Below are 19,852 nucleotides of genomic sequence, written 5' to 3' on the forward strand. Positions count from 1 at the left end.
ACATAACGCTCCTCTTGGCTGCTGCAAAATGCATTGAAACACTTTCGTATTCGCATCTCTTTTATACGAATACTATTAAACAGACACAACATGACAGCGCCAATCGCTTCAGCTTGGAAAATCATTCCAACCTTCGAATCAAAATCAATACAGAGAACTCTTGATTTTTATGTCGACCTTCTCGGATTCGAATTGGGCGGGGTAAAGCCAGAGGACGGGCCATCTTCAGATTATACTTTCTGCTCGATCTTTGCAGGGGACAAAGCAGCGGCCAATATCTACTTCTTCAAACCTGATGGCGATGTCAAACCAGGGTCGGCATATATCGCATTGGGTACAGAGCAGTTGGACATGCTGCATGATACTGTCAAGGGTCAGAGAAGTGAGGTGATTGAAGAAGCGATTGAAGATAAGCCGTGGGGTTTTCGGCAGTTCGCTATCAAAGACCCTGATGGGAATAAGTTGACATTCTTCAAGTTTCTAGAGGGCGGCAATCCAGGCACGGAATAATTCGAGGCGGCCATATATCAAGGCTACATGTATACCGCTGTCGACCATGACTGGTTGGCTGAGGGTTCAACGAAACTGGAGAAGACAATCTCAAGATTGAGGCTATCATCGGGGAGCAAGAAAACATCAAGACATTAATATAAGGTGTCAGAATAAGCTCAGCATCAGGCATCCGAAAGTTATACTACGTTGCCTAAGTCTTTTTGTCACTTAGGTTCAAGGTCCTGAGTTTTCTTTCCTCCCCTAGGCTAACATTTTGAAAATGCTGTAAGAGTACTGTGAGATTCTCTGAAGGATTTGGGATAAATATGCGGCATGATGGCTATATCAAATGAACGGAAATCTCCTTGGACTATGACCAGTATCAATCCTATGGCTGACGACTGCGTTGCTGACTGTGATCCTTCCCAGGCAACTCAATGGCGCATCATCGACTGAACCCCGCATCAACGTCGTCAAAGATGCCTGATTAACTCATTATTTATTGGGCTCCATCGTGAATGGGAAAGGACATCTAGGCCTCTATCAATTGAGCGATTCAAGTCTTTGCCACGAAAATGGCCGGCGTCATTGAAACAGCGACCATCCAGCTAAAGCCAGGGTACGATGAGGATAAACTGCGAAGCATCCTCAAAGAGACCCAGCAAGTACAAGCTCAATGGATCAGGGAACACCAACCCAATCTCCTCAAGGGAAAGCCTTACAGGTACACCACCGATGTTTGGGTCACCGATGGCGAAGCGCCATACCTATTTCTTACGGCACCGTGGGAATCTGTGGATGGTCACAACGAATGGATCCAGAGTCAAGAGAATATCTCTCTAATGCAGGAGCTCAAAGATTTCATCAGTCAAGACAAAGACGCCGTGGCCTTGTACCATACGGTGCCGGCTGGAGAAAATGAGTTCCGAGGAGATATTCTTGCAAGAGGGTCGATCAAGGTCTGGAAGATATCAGTAAAGCCCGAAGAAGAAGCATCTCTCGAAAATGAATATCGTTCCATCGAGACCCAATCCGCAACACTACCAGGTCAAAGAATGTGGGCAGGATGGAGGATAGAAGGCGGCGATTCAATCATGGTGATAATCGCATCCCCAGGCTTCGAAGACGTGATCGAGTCCGGTATAGCTGTGAGGTTCGAAGCTACCAAAGTCTCCCGCTTCGAGCACAAGCCTTTTCTGCATTAGCCAATTCAAACACTCATCACGCAAACGAAACCCCAGTATCTTGTGACTCGAATCGTTCTTTTTATTTTTTGGACTCATCCGAGTATCCTCCTTTCAGAGCACATGATGAAATGCAAGGTATCCCGAGACGCCCATTCGTGCCTGTGAAATCCTCCCACACCCAGAGTAAACCCTTTAATCAACCACCTTCTTAGTTAGACTTCTTGGCCTTCTTGGAGACATCGGTGAGTTGCAGGTCTGTATGCTGTGTCAGTGGGTTTTGTATCATCGTGGGTGTCCTGGCGGAGGATCATACTGGGGGGAAGGCTCTGCTTGAGCTTCTCGGCCTTGTCGGTGTCCTTGAGAACCAAGGTGTAGAGGTGCTTCTGGCAGCGGACCTTGAACTTGATGTTGTTGGTCTTCTGACTCTTCTTGATCCGCGCGGCTGTTGGGATTAATTGTTAGAATCGAATTGCGTGTTTGTTCGTGGAGGTTTTTTTCTTCGTCAAAACGTACAGGAGGCGTCCTTCCGACGGCAGATCTCGATGAACTGGTAATTGAGTCAGTATTTCAACCCTTCCACTGGTGACTCGCATATCATACCTTCTTGATATCGGCGACCTCTTGAGGCATCTTGGCGGTAGTTCAAGGTGTGTGGGTTGAACGGAAACTTGTCAAAGGCACGGGTTGACGATTTCGATATGAATGAATTTGGAGAATTCATTTTGTGCGCTGCTTTTTCGCGGGGCCTTGAGTGCACGGACCATGGTCGTTTGTTGGACTGATTCGGGAGAGATGGTCGCCGATCCACCGAGATGTGGCGTCAGGGAATACGTGGCGCAGACGAGGATGAGACGAGGCCTCGAGCAACAGGCAGGAATCTTGAAATGGCCACCTTTCGTTGTGATTGTGAATCCTTTGAAACTTAATATTTAAGGTACTCATTACCGTTGTAGCAGCATTGTTTTTGTTGTTCTCTGGACCTTCTCGACTTACAACACTTATTACTCCTGAACAGGTGATACCAACTGATCGCCAAACTTGTTGATAACGTCAGTATCGACGAAAGACGTCAACATGTCGACCCGGCTTGATAACTTTATGAAGTCCAAGGTAAGAGCATACAATCTAGTGATTGATTAATATATTTCAATCAGCCAAGCTGAAATATAATAACACTTATCAGAACGTTGTCCTCTGTAAGTATCCTTCATCTGCAGGGTAAGCCACATACTGATACGTCCAGTCTTTGGAGGCGTTGTTTCTATGGCAGCGGCGTACACAATCTGGGGAAACGATGGTCAAGGGGTCTTCCCACCTCAGCCTGACCCTACTGGTGATCCCAAAACATGGACAAAGGAAGAATGTCAATTGTGGTTGAACAAGGCAAGCGAATCACTCACACCCATTGACGTAGACTAACAAAAACAGAGGAATCTTCATCCCGACCCCAAGGCCACCAAGGAAGAGCTTATCGAAAGGGTGATAGCGAATATGCGTATCCCAAGGAAGTAGGATACCGCTACTTGAGATTATTGGACAGTTTAGTGCTACATCACTGTTTCTTGCGTTGCCTGATACCAACTGCAGACTGCTCAATACGAATATTTTCTTGCCTCGTCTGAGACAAATGTAACGTCAAATCAAAATAGAGTGTAAGCTTGGACAACTGGACAAGATCCCGCCTGCCCGCCTGACTATCTCACCAAAAATAATAAGGTTCATCATGTCAAGATCCGTCGAATTACAACATTGAAGTATCATCATAGATATCGAGAGTCAAGCCCAGTGGATCCAGTACTTGACGGCCAGCCACCAGACAACCACGTTTCAAAGTACCTCCACTCAAGTCTCAACCAACCACCCAACAACCTAAGCCCAACTGTTAATCGTCTCACCTCGCTGCACGTGCCACAACAACCGCTGTCTTACAGTTACAATCAACTCTGATCTTCAATCATAGCCTGTCACTCACGAGATTATACTTTGATGGCTGATCGTGAACTCATCACCTCCGCGATCATGTCTACTAATTGACTCGCACCAAAATTAATCATCTGCTTTTCTGAATCCGCTTACATCTTCTGAAACACATTGCGACCTCGGCGCTTCCATGTTGCGACGTCATATCCACTATATTCACAATGGCATTCCTCGAGGACCCCCGACTGCGCCAACGCTGGAACCAAATTGCACACGATACCGAGACCATAACCGAGAATGCGGCAGCTGGAATCTGGACCTTTCAACATAATTACATCAACCCATGCTTTTCGTCCATCGCGCAATCTATCGAACAGTGTACGACTGTATGTCTAGGTGACCCTGAGGAACGTCTACGAAAGCGCAGAGAGCGAGAGCTGTCGCATAGTAGGGCAGAGTACAGCTTCGACTTTTACGATGACTGGTATGAGGAAGAGCAGAGCGGCCTGTTTGGCACTTGGGGTAATGAAGACTGGGATAGATTGTTGGCTGGGACTGGCACTCAGCGAAGACACACTGGGGGAGAAACTGAACAACCGCGCAGGAAACGCGGCATGAGCTATGGAACCCGAGACCGAAGACGAAAGCCTAGCATGGACGATGACCCGACTGTAATTCCCAGCACACAACCGATTGGATTCCTCAGCAAACTACCATGGAAGATGGGCGGTACTCTGCGATACAAACCTAGTGCGGCAGATCTGCAAGACCACCCACGACGACATGGCGAAGGAGAAAACGAACCACTACTACATTCTGACGAAGACGACTTTGACCTGCCAGTGACTAGAAAGCGCAGCGGGACGACAGGGTCGGGCGACACATCAGATTCTTATCGATCACGAGGTGATTTGTTCCCAAGCGATGGCGAAGGTGAAGAAGATGCAATTCCACTCGATGACGAAGTTACATACGACATGGTTAGAAAGGATGATCGAAGTGGACGTAGTGGAAGAACCAGCAGTAAGGGTAAAAGACCAGCTAGCGGTTTGGCAGGGTCGAGAACAGTATCGCGAACGACATTAGGATCAGTTTCTTCCAAGGACGACTACCGAATGGAGCAGCGATCAACGTCGTTTTCTGTGACGCCAGATGTTGAGGGACCGACTTTACATGACCTGGAACAAGAAGAGCTTATGCTACGAAAGGAGCAAGACGAGGATGTCGAGAGGAAGAAACAAGCAGCAGCACAACTCGCGGCAGAAAAGGGTCTCACACGAACATCTGACCCCAAATCAATCTCCGAGTCGACACCAGAGGTAGCGGAAGATGATGTTTATCAAACATCGCCTTCAAAGGCCGCCTACCACCACGTCGAAGAAGTCGAAGACAAGCCCGCGACACAAGATGAACCATCAACTACTTCACAACCCGATGGCACAAAATCACCAGAGAAGACAGATTTCGTTCCAGCGCGTTTACCGCATTTCCAATGACGAGGACTTTGATTCTCTGTAATACCACCTAATGAGGGATGATAGCGAGTCACGGATGTTTTCATGTATGATACCAACATTGAGCCAAGTAAGGGATTTGAGCCAACGATGAAACGGGAATGAGACGGGATACCTTGATAGATTCAGCGAATACAATACAGTACGATATGCACAAATACAATGTATCGCCGAGGCTGGGAATTTATGCAGAAAGGGTTCAAAGCGCATTCGAGGCACATGAGATACGCGAACTGGTAGCCTAATGCGGTAATGCCTCGGACTGTAGACGAAACTTCCCCCGCAAACCGGCAACTTTAGATCGGTTGATGATGTTTAAAGAGCCGATCTCCACAGACTTGTAAGCCGAGGGCCAATATCCAGCTGTATTGTATGCTTGTTCTTATACTTGATCTATTCCCAATTATCGTCTCTCATTATTATCATTATCCATAATAACACAAATGGCACCTCCAGGCCCCATCACTACACCACTTACATCCCTGCTGGGAATCAAGCACCCCATCATCCTCGCCGGTATGGCTAGGGTGTCTGGTGGTCGTCTTGCAGCAGCTGTATCCAACGCAGGCGGCCTCGGTATAATTGGTGGTTTCCAATACACACCTGATCAACTCCGAGAGATCATCAAAGAAATGAAGGACAACTTCTCACGACCTGACCTACCCTTTGGTGTTGACCTCGCTTTGCCTCAGATTGGAGGCAATGCACGTAAGACCAACCACGATTACACTGGTGGAAAGTTGGACGAGTTGGTGGACATTATCATTGACAGTGGTGCCAAGTTGTTTGTCAGTGCTGTTGGCGTACCACCACCTCAAGTGATTAAGAGGTTCCATGATAAGGGTATCTTAGTCATGAACATGGTTGGCCATCCTAAGCATGCAGTAAGTCACAGACAAAAGGTAGTTGCTATTCACTGACACATTCAAGACGAAAGCGCTCGAGCTCGGAGTTGACATGGTCTGCGCTCAAGGTGGCGAAGGAGGAGGTCACACAGGAGATGTAGCAAACTCCATCCTCATCCCCGCCGTCGCAGACGTTGCTTCCAAGTACCACCCTCCCCTTCTCAAGGGCCTTCCCGCGATGGTCGTTGCAGCCGGAGGTATTTCCTCTGGAAGGAGTCTTGCCAGCTCATTGATGCAGGGCGCTGTGGCCGTATGGGTAGGCACACGGTTTGTAGCCTCTGTTGAAGCAAGCTGCAGTGAAGAGCACAAGAAGGAGGTTGTTTCATGTGGATTCGAAGATACGCAGCGAACGCTTGTTATTTCTGGACGACCTCTGAGAATGAAGACAAACGATTATATCAGGAAGTGGCATGAGCAGCCAGATAAGATCAAGGAGTTGTGCGATAAGGGTGTTGTACCAATTGAGTACGACTTCGAGCAGGGCAACGATTTCGATATCCCACATTTGATGGGCCAGGTTGCCGGAGCCATCACAAAGATCCAGCCTGCTGGGGAGATCGTTGATGAGATGGTCAAGGAGGCTGTTGATATGCTCAAGTTGGGAGGGACATACTTGACAGCTATCCCGAGACTGTGAATCACACAAAGAGGGGAACTGCCTGTGTGATGCTTTTGGCTACACCGGTAACGAAGAACAAGCTTAGATCTGATTGGATTTTTAGATGTTAATCACATACAAAGGAATTACTGTACGGCCGCCACCTGTAATTTGCAAAATAATGTCTTCTTCTCAACCAGATGCGGTTAATCTCGAGGTTCAACCTGTGTTTGCTCGCTATATGAGACTACCACAGTGAGAAGGTATCCCGTTCTGGAGATGCTCTGTCATCGTTGAGCTCGCTCTGAATTGTGCGGTATTGTCAGCCACGGCCAAACAATGGCACGGTTCACTGACAAACTGTGTGAGACTCTGGCTCACAGTCGTAGTTTGTCGCCGTTCACTTACAAAATGGTCCGAAGTGCAGGAAGCTCAACGGGTATAAATAGATGGTTGTTTGCCAGCCTGTGTGTATCTCGTAGACAAATCAACGAGCTCGAAACAGCTATTTTCTCGTATCATTACCTGAGCTTCCCCTGGTACTCATCCTCTCTTAAGTACAACTCTGACGATGTCGACTTCTAGTCTGCAGGAGAGCGTCTCGTCCAACACATCCATTTCTGATGAAGAGACGGAACACATCCCTTGCGAATCATGTGCCGTTCCTCCAGAAAGCCTTGAGAATGTCATCCCTGCATTTGACAATAAGACGAATCAGTTCGTTAAAATGCCCGACACTGACTACATCTTCATCTCTCTGGATTTCCATCAAATCTGCAGGAAAGAGCCTAGCGTATCGTTGAACGAACCGCCGTATAGACATGATCCCGTCGTCGAAGCCGGGATCGCATACCTTGATATGCGAGACATTTTGTATGGCCGTGGTAAGGGCGTCAAACCTGGAGATCGTGGGTCGTCCTGGTTCAAGTACATGACTCCGCTCCACTATATAGTGGAAGAGTTCGAGAACCAAGATGGATCAGATCAATCACCATACTTGTTCGCTTTTGGCCGATCAAGAAGAGTTCAGCAGAAAGATCTTGCTTACCGATTATATCGAGTCTTTGCATCGTTGAAAAAGAAAAATCGACGGAACGATGAGGTCGAGCAAGGATGTCTTCGACAGCTCATTTTGTTGACCTTTGACGCAGAGTCCGTCAAAACTGCGCTTCTGCAACTTGGTTTGGAGTGGCTGGCAGAACCGAATGTTCAGATATGGGACTTGAAGAAGGAGAAGCAGTTTGAGACACGCCTTCAACAACCCGCAGTATTTGAGCATGTTCTGGAGCGCCTGGGTATTCGCTTTGAAGACACTCGATTTGGAAAACTCTCGTCATGCTCGGGGAATGCAACTGTCTTTACGATTCAGGTGATCCTTGCATTCTTCTATAGCGACGAACGTCAAAAAGCCTTGTTTGAGGACCGCAGACCATTGAGATGGCTACGGTATACTTGGGTAGGCCACTCATTAGATCAGCTGAATTTGGCACCCGGAGAGTTACCAAAGCGAAGACGTGATAGCGAGATGAATCGCCATGATGTGCCTCAGAAGAAGAATGAGAAGGCGTTTGGGTAGGAATTGCTGGGTACAGATTTAAGTTCCTGCTTGACTGAGGCTCGAGATGCAGAGTTAGTACCTAGACATTACCTCCCTCAGTACCTACCTTACCTACTATAGGTACCTACCTACTTAATATTACAGCGTACCGTGTAGAATGAAGAAAGGCGTGATCAACACAACTTGCCTTTGTTAGGGATGTGATTCACAGCTGGGAGGTGCTTGCAATCATAACAGTCTGACTGACCTCGTTCAACATCAACTTAACATCAACCAACATCAGTATCAGCCATCACGCCCAATATCATCCATACAAACAAAACCTCACAGATTATCAAGCATATCATCACCGTGACCAACAGCAAGGTTGCTTATAAGAATATAGCCCACAATAAGTTTATCAACGACAAATCCTCAGACGACAAGATGGCGGACAACAAGATGACCGGCGGAAAAGCTAGCGATAACAAACTGACCAAAAAGATTACGCCAGAGAAAAAGGCAACAGAAGGAGAAAATACTCAAGAGACATCGAAAGACAATGAGACGACCGACGCCCAGTCGGCTGAGGATGAGATCGTGAAATTATCAGTCATACGGCAACACTTGTCCGTAGAAGTACCCGATCTGTTCTTCAATGTGTTGGCAAAGGAAGGCCTAGGTCTCCCCAGTCAATTCTGCTACCCAAGTGCATACGATTGGCTGAAAAAGGTCGTATGGAGGTTCCACGAGAGGACGCAAAGTTTGATGACTCTGCAATTCGCCTGCCTTCGCTTTTGCTGCGCTGCCTGTCGAAAACCTTGCCAGGATGCCAAAACCATGGAACCAGTGAAAGGACACGCTGGTTTGCTGTTTCCCTGTGGACACATTATTGGAAAATCTTGTTACGATACACTCCTCGACAACTTCAAATCGTCTGGGAAGTCACCCATCTGCCCATAGCAAGGCAGACAGGAGGGGGATGTTGACCAAGATACCGCCGAGCCATGCACTCATCGCATTATGTTCAACTGTGACCACAGCACTGAACTTGCGGTTAAGCTTCCTGGCGCGTTGAGTGGTGATGGTTGGGAAGTCCCGAAAGACTTTCTTTTAAGATACAAGACCAACAGCAGGGTCCTTTCAAGATGCCGGAAATGTATAATACAAGACCATCTTGACCGATGGACAACCAAAGCACGCCAAATTACTGGGTATGAGAAACTCTGGGCGAGGTGCGGTCATCTACATGGTATGAAAGATGAAGATCTCGGTAACATTACACCGGCAAAGGAATTTACAGACAAATTGGAAGGGAGAGTAGCTGAAAATGCCAAGGTCCTGCGAAAGTTGTTGGAAGAAACGCCTGAGCCCTCCTTCACCGAGCAGTACTACAGGGGAAGGGGTATTCCCCGCGATGAAAGACCTATTTATCGTTCGATGCTTGAGTTCTTCATTGACAAATTCGATTATTTCGTTGAGGTTGAAGGCGATGAGGACGAGGAAATTGACAGCAGTAATGAAGGGGAGGATGGGCGTGATGGCGACTATGAACTCCCTCAATTGAAAGTTAACCCGCCTACACCGCAGCGTTAGACATCAGAGCCAGGATTAGAGTTATTCGGATAGTATATCACAGCGTTTGGCTGTGAAGACTCGGATCAGGAAGAGGATGAGGATGAGAGCGTCACACATCAAAGCTAGAATTGTAGAGCATTAGGATAAGGTACTAAGTTATCAACACAGCGTTTGGTTCGGTTATCAATGTCTTGTGGGGGCCATTTCCAGGATCGCTTGTCGACTAGCAAACGCGCCTATTCATGCATCACAAGCTGAGCCAATGAAACAACAAACGTCATATTGAGATCGACCAGAATAGAATAAAAAACTTGGCGATATGGTCAAAGCAGGGCTGACGTGTTTGACGTGGCACCTCGGACGGTAACGACTAAAAAGTAAATAAGACGAGTCTTGCTGATTCGAAGCAAGCTAAGCAATCATGATGCTCGGATATGTCGGAATCAAGCGTCATGAGTGATCGACTCATATAAAAACTCTTGGGTCGTAAGCACGAGCACAAGCACAGGCACAAACACAGGCACAAACACAAGCACGACACAAGGAAAAGGAATTGTGGATCATTCCTCGCTATTTCCGACCCGATACTACCTACTCTGAACGACTCGCCAAGTCTTTGATCTTGATTCCTGCATCTCTTTTTTTATTTGTTTCATTTATTCATTCATCTCTGCGATCCCATCTCATGATGGACGCTCATAAGACCATCGTCGCTGGTGTCGCGGACCAAGTTAAGCACTTTCACGCCCGCCAGGAACCGTTCCGTCTATACCATGGCTCAACTAACAGCACACGGCACTCAAACCGGCGAGTGGACAACACCGTCGACACAAGCAAGCTCAACCATGTCATTGAAGTGAACAAAGATTCCAAGACGGTGATTGTTGAACCAAATGTCTCGATGGAAGTCCTCGTCGATGCGACGCTACCGCTGGGGCTTGTTCCGCTGGTCGTTATGGAGTTCCCGGCTATTACCGTTGGAGGTGGCTTTTCGGGGACGTCGGGGGAGAGCAGTTCTTTTCGGTACGGGGCTTTCGACGCGACTGTCAATTGGATTGAGATTGTTCTCGCGGATGGATGCGTTACGCGTGCTTCAAAAACGGAGCAGCCGGATCTTTTCTGGGGTGCTGCTTCGGCGTTCGGAACACTCGGTGTTGTTACGTTATTAGAGGTCCAGTTGAAGGAAGCGAAAGAGTATGTTGAGCTCAAGTACCGACTCGCAAGGGGGCCATCTGAGTCTGTCAAGATTATCAAGGAGGAGTGTAAGAGGTGGGAGAATGATTACGTTGATGGGATTGCTTACTCCAAGGACACGACTGTTGTATGTGCGGGACGAATGGTGGATGAAATACCAATCAGCGCTACGCCAAGGCAACTGAACCGACGGAAGGATAAGTGGTTTTACCTTCATGTTGAAAAGGTTCGAGATGGGCTACGGATGGGGTCTGTTACGTGTGTCGCCGATTACATCCCATTGAAGGATTATCTGTTCCGATACGACAGAGGTGGTTTCTGGGTCGCTAAATACGCCTTTGACTACTTTCTCACACCATTCAACCGACTGACACGATATATCCTGGATCCCCTACTTCGAGCTCGCGTCATGTACTCTGCCGGTCACAAGAGTAATCTGTTTGACTATTACATGGTTCAAGACGTCGGAGTGCCCTACAACAGTGTACCAGAGTTTCAAAACTGGCTGGACAAGCAATTCAGAATCTACCCCCTCTGGATATGTCCGTTACGAGTACGACGAGAAGACCCAGACTCAGGATATGGTCTCCACGCAGAATTTGCAAAACCAGGAACCGTGGAACTCATGAACTTTGGAATATGGGGACCCCTACAAGGAAACCGACGAGATGCAATTCGACATAATCGAGCACTAGAGCAAAAAGTACAAGACTGCGGGGGGAAGAAATGGCTATACGCCCAAGCATACTACACAGAAGATGAATTCTGGTCACATTACAACAAAGAAGCGTACGATGCGCTAAGAGAAAAGTACGGAGCGTCGTATCTACCGAATGTGTACGACAAAGTCAAAGTAGACATCGAAGGGGACGAGAAACTGATGAAGTCAACTGCACGAACAGGATGGCCGATAAAAGGATTGAGAGGAGTGTACAAAGCGGTGTTTGGGGGAGATTATCTGCTACAAAAGAAGAAAGACGAACCTTCAGAGCAGAAGTAAGCGATGTTTTATTATTAATGTACAGCTCGATCGAGCATGATAGACAATTTGATACTCTGGGCAAGTCGCCTCCGTTATGAATACATTTTCCGTTATTTATTCTGCTCTGAAAGGCCCCATTGAACCATCACCTTTTCTCCCGCTCAACTCCTTCATCGACTCTACCTCCTTGCCATCTCGAAGCTCCTTGTAATGAGAAGCAATGCCTGGTTTTCCAGATGGTTGACCGATGTATCCAATCGCCGTCGAATTGGCAGCTACCATGTCGCTCTCGAGAGTTCTCTCCGGAGGCTTTCCTCGCGTGGGGAGCATGATGTAGACGCCGCCTGCGATGACACCTGCTGCTGCAGCGATGGGCATCCTGGGAGTGTCAGTGGTAATGGCAAGGAGGGTGAGGGTGACTGTACCAGTTCCTTGTGATGGCTTCCGGACCGCCGGGGCGTGCAGGTGGGGGCTGCTGACCTCCCGGACCGCCGAGGTTACCATCTGGATGGACATGCGTGGGGTTTGTAGAAGCAAGACGGCTCTGGGGGCGGAGGAGTGGGATTCGCACCACAGGGCGAAGGATCAATTTCATGGACATTTTGACTTGTTCAGATACAGCAATTATTTGGATGAAGCAGTAGTGGATCTCAGCAATTGAGGGAGCTTTGCTATTTAATAGGGTTCTGTCAATGATCTAAGAGCTTTGGATGATGGAGGGATGACGTGGTGAGCTACAGCATCAGCAGCTTCCCCGCGTCAGAATATCTGGGGATGTGTAGCCATTGACCATTATTGGATGTCATTGATGCGAGATGGACGTTTTGGGATTGAGGCGGGCATAGAAGCATGTGATGTGTGGATGAAGGGCTTGGGGATTGGATTGGAATTCTCCGATCGTTTGTTGGAGGTTTGAGGATGGTTGTATTGATGGACTGTTAACGGTGGCTATAGATGTATGATATGATCTGTATTGGCTCTATAAGGTGAAGGTCTTATGGGAGATAGGAGACAGTTCCTCTGTGAGAGAGAATCCAAGTAAAATGAATTGTTTGTTTCATTTGGCTTGAGCTCATATGCATTCCTTTTCCCTATGATGTATTACATCGCCGGCCGTGTTACCGGCGTGGACACCGGGAATTGTGGGACCCGACCGGTGGGCATTTTATATCTTACCGGGACGTATGGAGAGTCAATAAACAGATAAGAAACACACGGAGAGTTCTGGTGCAGAGACAGTGGTTTTGAGGTCAACTGGAATCTGATGAGGTCATCACTCAATCCATCGTCGCATCGCGAAAAACAAACGCGTGGAGGGAAAACACAGCAATTATTCCTGATGATTCCGATATCAGAGTTAAGGTTGATCAGTGAGACGATTTTAGCAGTCGAGAATGTGCTTCGGGGCTGAGTGTGTCGAGAACCGAATGATGGACTGATTTCCCGGAGAATTTTGGGTGGGTTCGGTAGACGCCGGGACCGAAAATCAGATGATTTCTCAACACCAGATTTTGAGAATGCCATCACCATAATTGCATTTACAGATGCATTTGGCAGAAGCTGTGATTTAATTACTGCCGAGATATGGTTGTCGTAGAGGAGAGACTACATCTTGATAGTTATTAAATTGATATTTATGTGTCTGGCAGGTACTTGACAGAAAAATTGAATTGTATACGTACCCATATCGCACTCACGAATGCTTGGGACTCTTAGAGTGCTGTGAAAGTTGCAATACATTAAATATATGACAAATACTATGTATTTAATCGAAGATACAGATAATCTACCAACTTCTCAATCATCTTGAAGAATGTAAAGATCTCAAGGTGTAGAGATCCAATTTTGGTGTTGCGGACCCCGGCATCGCCCGAAATGGCTGTGTCCAGGGCTGGATCATTCTATGGCACCACCAAAAACAGCACCACCGGTCAGCTCAGAACTTCAACATGCGATTGAAGAAAATAGTTACGGAAACGAACGAATTGATCTTCAAGACGAGAATATATAATGATGGACTCTTTTGCTCTCAAACAGTTTTTCTCATCACCATCAATCACAATCACAACAACAATCACTGAGATCTTCTCACCAACAACACTTGCATCTTCAGCTTCAGCTTTAGCTCACTTACACAACCAACCAACCAATCAAACCAATCCACAAAAATGGCTGCTCTCATGATCAAGCCCACTGTTGGCCCCAAGTAAGCATCAACTCACCCTTTTATCACTTCTTCACTAACAAATAACTTCAGGGTCCTTCCTGTTCTCATCGCTGTTGGAAGCATCTCTGTTGTCGGCGGCTACGTTCGCTCACAACTCACAAACCAATCCCGAACATTCGATCGCTACTTTAGCCAGTACAACACCACAAAGAGCGAAACTGTTCGTGCAAAGACTTTCAACGGTTCTGTTCCTGATCCCCGAACAAGTCTGTTCAACGTTCTCGGCTGGTAATTTTGGGTACAATTGGGATGGCGTTTGGATGGATGGATACACTGTTTTTGGACATGAGGCGTTGGAATCTGCCTTGTCATAGATACGAATAATTGAACATTCTTACCAAAACTCACATGCGAAATAGTGCAAGGCTAACTGCCGAATATCCTGCTCAGTGGAAATGACACATGATGGCTTTACCCAAATATCGATAAGCTTAAATGGTCTAGACTCCAGCTCAGTCTTGGCATTCCCTCTTTGAGACCGTCTAACTCTCAGCCCTACAACACCACTCGCCTGTTGATCCAATAGCAACCCTGCATTCTCAATAGCTCAGCTGTCCTGGTCTTCCAGGGAGACGCCACGCCTGGATCTTACGTTTAGGGTATTATGCCGTCAAGACGGAAGCCAATGATGGAGTTGCAATGACACGGTGAATGCCCCGTGGCATTCGGAGAGTTGAACAGCCGGGGGGCTTGGGCTTGGGCGTTGGAGGTTGTGGTAGTTTAATAAAGCCTCCTTTCCTTGCACGCGACTCTAAGTTGGGTACACAAACTTTGCGGTCGTCAAGATGTATCAACCGCCTTATGTGCAGAACGAGCCGTATCAACATTATCAGCCATATCAGCAACAACAGCCGCAGCAGCAACAGACTACATACGAGTACAAGCCTGTAACTGCCCAAGAGGTTTATCCTGTCGAGACAGATGCGGGACAGTCTGAGAAGCGGGGGCGAGAGAGACCTGATTATCGACCAATTCCTCTACGATGGCCTTTCATCAGTGCGTTGATTCTTGTGTTGTTGGGTCTTATGGGATTGATTATCTATGCTACACGCACGTTGAATGGCGATGATAAAACAGCAAAACTCGAGAATCGTTCGTTTGGAATCACAAATGAAGACCTCTTCTATATGAAGAGACAAGATGTCGCGAGCGAACCGTCTCAACCTGAACCAACAGCCGACACCGGAACTGAGGGATCTCAAGCCTCAGAAGCTGAGCCTGAGCCTGTGCCTACAGACGACACACCTGCTACAACTGGTGATGTCGAAGGAGGAACTTTGACAACAGCCCTCATTGAATCAGTCTTTACCACAATGGTCACAGAACCAGGCTCAATCGAAGTCTCAAAAACAACCGAGCTCATCACAGAAACCGGCGAAACAACACTAACCGAAACCATCACCGAAGCAGCGTCAACATTCACGTCTTTCATCCCCGAAGAGTCTGTCCCCCCTGAAGAATGGCAGCCTACAACAGTCGTCCAACCCGGCCAGACAAAAACCCTCATCACCGTAAAAGAAAACGGCGCTGTTCGAACAACCGTTCGAGAAACTACACGGACTGGCCCACCGATTGTTTACGCTTCTGTTGGAACCACGACGATCTACTCGGTTCTCACTATTGATTCTGAAGGAAAAGTGGCGAAACCGCCTGTTACCAGGGTTAGAACAAGTGAGGTCGCTGCTACGGTCAAGACAGTAGTTGATGCGCCCCCGCCTGTCACTATGGTTCAGACTCTAGCGGATGGACAGGTTATAACGTCTGTTTCTACGCCGATTGGGACTACGCGTGTTACGACTGTGCCGCCGACAAAGGTTGTTGTCACAGATGTTGAGACGCCGACTGGTGATACCAAGATTGTTGTTGAAGCCACGACGCATACGCTTACGCATTCTGGATACTTCATTGGAAAGTTTCTACCGCCTATTGTTGCTGTTCTTCTTGCAATGGGAATTCGAGCGCTGAATCAGTCGGCGCAGCAGTATCAGCCTTTTGCTGCATTGTCAAGACAGGGCGGTGCTTTGGGTCGTGAGGCTTTGTTGTTGAGTTTCGATGGATGGATGAGTATCTATCTCCCGTTCAAGCTGTTATTCAACAACCAACCTCTTCCCTTCCTTACAGCACTAGCTCTATGGGCATCCAGTATCGCGGCTCCGTTGTCCAGTGAAGCTGTCGGTCTCAAATCTATGGAAGCTGCAAAAAGGGCGCTATCGACGGTTGTGCACTTGAACTTGGTGTTTCAAAGACATCTGCCTACGCACTCGTCGGTCTTCTCGGCGCAATCGCAATTCTTCTCATGTTCACACTTAGTGTCATCAGTCGACATTGGCGAACTGGTGTGTTTGCGAATCCCTGGTGTGCTGCTAACACGGCGGCGCTTGTTGCTCGCAACCCCGAGATTCGATCGATGGGGGCTCAGGATTGGAAAGACTTGAAGGGTGCTGTTACGGAGAAGAGGTTCGCTATGGGGTGGTTTCGCAATCAAGAGGGGAGAGATGAGTATGGTCTTGTTGTCGTTGGTGATGTGAATCGCGATATCATGGCCCCTTATGGTAATACGCCTTATGAAGAGGGCATGGCGTATCGACCTCAAACCCGTCGTCGAGCACCGCAGACGTTCATGGCTTTGAGTTTCTGGTATCGCTTCACGTTCCTCGTGTTTCTGATCTGTCTTCTTGGGTTCATTAGCTACTATCACTTTGTTGATACGTTCAGCCACTTGCCCAAGAACATGAAGAAGTTAATGGAGAGTCAAGACTTTGGTGTACGATTTGTTTGTTCTGCACTTGGTGTTATTGTTGTCTTTTGTTGGGAGTTTCTCTTCACCAGTAAGTCATGCCCACCCCCTATTTAGTACATATGCTAACCTCTCAGGTGTCGCTGTTATCACACCATACCGTCGAATGGCTGAAGACCCTCAAGTTCCTACACGATCAGTCCTCATGACACCCGCAACAAACCCAGTCTCCGGCTTCTTCGTCGCTCTTCGAATCCGCGACCCTCTCCTCTTCTTCACAGCTTTCACCACCCTTCTCGCCCAATTCCTCCCAATTCTGCTCGCCAATGTACCATATAGTCTCACACAAACAAGCGAAGCCCACGAGATATGCTCCCGTCTGAGCATTGGTATTCTTCTCATCATGGTCTTTGCCATGTTGTCAAGTTTACTGGTCAAGTGGCCCGACTTGCCTGTCGATCCACGAAGTTTGGCTGGTGCACTTTGGTACGTTGCTGATGCACCGTGGGTGAGAGGTCTTGAGGGTGTTGCGGCTATGAGTGCAAGGAAACGAAAAGAGGCTGTGCAGCGACTTGGAGGAAGTTGGACCTATGGACCTATTCATACGCCTATGGGGGAGAGGATGTGTATTGAGCATGGAACCACTGGGTTCAGGAGATAATGTCTTGTAAAACGGATAATGGTTCTTGTTGGATGATTATGATAAGTAATAATTAATGAAACTTGCAGTCTACAAGTATAACTGCAGTGCAATATAGCATAAGTGTACATTAATTGGCCGGACTTTGAGATGTGAATCACCACTCGAACAGGTGGTTGGTGCAGCAAGAAGTTCAAATAGCCACTCTCAACCCGTGGAAGTGGTAGAACCTGTCAGACTAAGCCAAAAGTAGGGAAATCCCTTGCTACAGCAAGTTCTTCCTATGGTATATGACTGACTAACACTCCATGTATCTGGCGTGCTTTTGATGAGTGTCACATGGTATGTCATGATCTGGCTCACGTTTGCCAATCGAACAGATACTATGTGGCAAATGGTTTTTAGAGACAGTTGCCCTAGTAGATGCCACTGGGAATGGGAATTAGGGATATAAAGAAGATACTGACTAGGCAGAACAGGGCGTAGGAGTACGTTGACTGGCTGGAGTGCTAGTTGATAGCTGGGAGTGGCAGTACTCTGTATTGGCACTGGCAAAGGACGTTCCCACGAGTGTTCATGCCATGCATCCAATATATTCTTGGACAATGTATTTTCTTCTGTGTTTCTGTCTTCTCTTCTCACTTTTCACTTCCATCACACTCAACGTCAGCGAATATAGACAACACCAACGACTATAGACAACACCAACGACTACAGACGACATCAAGAATTCACATCAACAGAAGAAAGATGCCCATCAACAACCATCGGTACAACGTTCGCAGACACCCATATGAGGGCGGTCGAGACTTTGTTCGTCCTCAAACCGGACGAGGTCATAGTCGTGGCCAGTCCCAGGGGTTTAGAAATGCCACACCAGGTCAAAGCTACGGCCAGCAGCAACGGGAAGACGAGCAACCCGCTTTATATCCTGAAGGATACGGCAGAGTTGCCAACGACTACGATGACTACCATCAGCTTGCTCCTGAGCAACTTCCACTCACTGCAGTGACTTTGTACCCCCAGCCTCTTTATGCTGAACCACTTAGCGCGGCAGTCAACAATGCTATTCGTCTCTCGTTGGACGCCAACGACTCTCAGCATCAGGACCAGCCAGTCGATCAGACCCAGCCGGAGAGTCATAGTCAAGAACTTCACCCTGAACAGGCCCCGAGAGGCACTAAGGACAAGAACAACACGGAGCATGGCGAACAGACGAACATGAACCAAGCTGCGGACCACCAAACTCTGTTCAGTGACCGCCATGATAGCATGTACGAGGAGAACGCGAACAATCAGGTGGTTGACTATGGGCTACTTAAAGCCAAGGGTAATGCAACCTTCATCAACCGCGAAGCTGCCATCCAGGCTATTGAGGGCATGTTCCAGCAAGACGAGCCAGTCACTCTCACTTGGAATGCAGGAACATCCACAGAACCACCAGACACGGAGCTTCCAAATGCCTCGCCACAGGGCAAAGCGACAGCGGAGAGCCTCAGCCCGGGACAGCCTCGCCCTACAGCGAGCGGATCCCAACATCTACTTCAAGCTGAGAGACGCTAATATTCGCTTAGAGGCAGCTACTAACCCCAAGATCTGTGGTAATTGTCAATGCAGAGGCCACACGGTAGCTACGTGCCATCGAGTCAATGAATATGGCTTCATTCATGGCTGTGCCATCTGCAACACTGCCCAGCATAATACCTGGAACTGCCATGAGTTCCCAAAGAATGACATCCTGGAGATGATCAACATCATGGTCTTCAGAAGGGCTAACATGCCACCTTTGATAGGACAGTTTTGGTATCCGATGCTGTTTGGATACATGCAGGAAAATCCAGACACTTTCGTGCCTGGACTCCCGTGGAGTCTACAGCACAGCAAGAGATTTTACATATCTTCCGACATTCAAAACCCCTTCCTACTTGCTCAGCATCGCTGTAACACTGAGCAGCTAGGAGGTATTGACCCTCGGACCTTTTCATGGGAGAATACAAAGGCCTACTATGGTAGAGACATGAGCGCTGGAAACTATTTATAATTTCTGTTAAACTGTAAGCAGTATAGTTAAGAATAGTTAAGTATTTAATAAAAATTATAAATAGGTTTTTTTTTTTAAATTTCTTTTTATTACTTTTAAGTTATATATATTTTATTTTAATATTATATTATTATTTTATTTTATTATACTAATATTTTATTATTATTTAAATATTATTTATTTCAATTTTATATAATAATAATATTTTTCTATTACTTAAATATATTTTATTTTAATAATATATAAATATTAATATTTTATTATTATTTAAATATCTTTTATTTTAATAATATATAATAT

General features: G+C 47.2%; 11 protein-coding genes across 11 annotated transcripts; 9 read left to right on the forward strand and 2 right to left on the reverse strand.

Annotated features, from left to right (window-relative positions):
- Window positions 1-90: 90 nt before the first annotated feature.
- Window positions 91-510, forward strand: FTJAE_13705 (glyoxalase family; the record flags this gene model as incomplete). The annotated part of the gene is made up of 1 exon (XM_037346875.1): window positions 91-510. The coding sequence occupies one exon, from the start codon at window positions 91-93 to the stop codon at window positions 508-510; it is 420 nt and encodes a 139-aa protein (XP_037199269.1).
- Window positions 511-1,067: 557 nt separating this feature from the next.
- FTJAE_13706 (uncharacterized protein) lies at window positions 1,068-1,697 on the forward strand (the record flags this gene model as incomplete). Its single annotated transcript, XM_037346876.1, has 1 exon — window positions 1,068-1,697. The coding sequence occupies one exon, from the start codon at window positions 1,068-1,070 to the stop codon at window positions 1,695-1,697; it is 630 nt and encodes a 209-aa protein (XP_037199270.1).
- A 190-nt stretch (window positions 1,698-1,887) lies between these two features.
- On the reverse strand, window positions 1,888-2,309 carry FTJAE_13707 (ribosomal L38e; the record flags this gene model as incomplete). Its single annotated transcript, XM_037346877.1, has 4 exons — window positions 1,888-1,934; window positions 1,993-2,121; window positions 2,193-2,226; window positions 2,280-2,309. The coding sequence occupies 4 exons, from the start codon at window positions 2,307-2,309 to the stop codon at window positions 1,888-1,890; spliced, it is 240 nt and encodes a 79-aa protein (XP_037199271.1).
- Window positions 2,310-2,753: 444 nt separating this feature from the next.
- On the forward strand, window positions 2,754-3,098 carry FTJAE_13708 (STE24 endopeptidase; the record flags this gene model as incomplete). The annotated part of the gene is made up of 3 exons (XM_037346878.1): window positions 2,754-2,789; window positions 2,863-2,875; window positions 2,923-3,098. The coding sequence occupies 3 exons, from the start codon at window positions 2,754-2,756 to the stop codon at window positions 3,096-3,098; spliced, it is 225 nt and encodes a 74-aa protein (XP_037199272.1).
- Window positions 3,099-3,820: 722 nt separating this feature from the next.
- On the forward strand, window positions 3,821-5,095 carry FTJAE_13709 (uncharacterized protein; the record flags this gene model as incomplete). Its single annotated transcript, XM_037346879.1, has 1 exon — window positions 3,821-5,095. The coding sequence occupies one exon, from the start codon at window positions 3,821-3,823 to the stop codon at window positions 5,093-5,095; it is 1,275 nt and encodes a 424-aa protein (XP_037199273.1).
- Window positions 5,096-5,556: 461 nt separating this feature from the next.
- FTJAE_13710 (2-nitropropane dioxygenase) lies at window positions 5,557-9,749 on the forward strand (the record flags this gene model as incomplete). Its single annotated transcript, XM_037346881.1, has 6 exons — window positions 5,557-5,997; window positions 6,044-6,651; window positions 7,202-8,188; window positions 8,239-8,245; window positions 8,505-9,018; window positions 9,325-9,749. The coding sequence occupies 6 exons, from the start codon at window positions 5,557-5,559 to the stop codon at window positions 9,747-9,749; spliced, it is 2,982 nt and encodes a 993-aa protein (XP_037199274.1).
- Window positions 9,750-10,419: 670 nt separating this feature from the next.
- Window positions 10,420-11,925, forward strand: FTJAE_13711 (24-dehydrocholesterol reductase precursor; the record flags this gene model as incomplete). Its single annotated transcript, XM_037346882.1, has 1 exon — window positions 10,420-11,925. One exon carries the CDS (start codon window positions 10,420-10,422, stop codon window positions 11,923-11,925), a length of 1,506 nt encoding a protein of 501 aa, XP_037199275.1.
- Window positions 11,926-12,021: 96 nt separating this feature from the next.
- On the reverse strand, window positions 12,022-12,508 carry FTJAE_13712 (uncharacterized protein; the record flags this gene model as incomplete). Its single annotated transcript, XM_037346883.1, has 2 exons — window positions 12,022-12,286; window positions 12,333-12,508. 2 exons carry the CDS (start codon window positions 12,506-12,508, stop codon window positions 12,022-12,024), a joined length of 441 nt encoding a protein of 146 aa, XP_037199276.1.
- A 1,567-nt stretch (window positions 12,509-14,075) lies between these two features.
- On the forward strand, window positions 14,076-14,366 carry FTJAE_13713 (uncharacterized protein; the record flags this gene model as incomplete). Its single annotated transcript, XM_037346884.1, has 2 exons — window positions 14,076-14,113; window positions 14,165-14,366. The coding sequence occupies 2 exons, from the start codon at window positions 14,076-14,078 to the stop codon at window positions 14,364-14,366; spliced, it is 240 nt and encodes a 79-aa protein (XP_037199277.1).
- Window positions 14,367-14,919: 553 nt separating this feature from the next.
- Window positions 14,920-17,532, forward strand: FTJAE_13714 (uncharacterized protein; the record flags this gene model as incomplete). The annotated part of the gene is made up of 3 exons (XM_037346885.1): window positions 14,920-16,305; window positions 16,380-16,962; window positions 17,009-17,532. 3 exons carry the CDS (start codon window positions 14,920-14,922, stop codon window positions 17,530-17,532), a joined length of 2,493 nt encoding a protein of 830 aa, XP_037199278.1.
- A 729-nt stretch (window positions 17,533-18,261) lies between these two features.
- On the forward strand, window positions 18,262-19,074 carry FTJAE_13715 (uncharacterized protein; the record flags this gene model as incomplete). The annotated part of the gene is made up of 1 exon (XM_037346886.1): window positions 18,262-19,074. The coding sequence occupies one exon, from the start codon at window positions 18,262-18,264 to the stop codon at window positions 19,072-19,074; it is 813 nt and encodes a 270-aa protein (XP_037199279.1).
- Window positions 19,075-19,852: the final 778 nt, after the last annotated feature.

Source organism: Fusarium tjaetaba (genome assembly GCF_013396195.1).
Source record: "Fusarium tjaetaba strain NRRL 66243 chromosome Unknown NRRL66243_c0000460, whole genome shotgun sequence".
NCBI classification, from domain to species: domain Eukaryota; kingdom Fungi; phylum Ascomycota; class Sordariomycetes; order Hypocreales; family Nectriaceae; genus Fusarium; species Fusarium tjaetaba.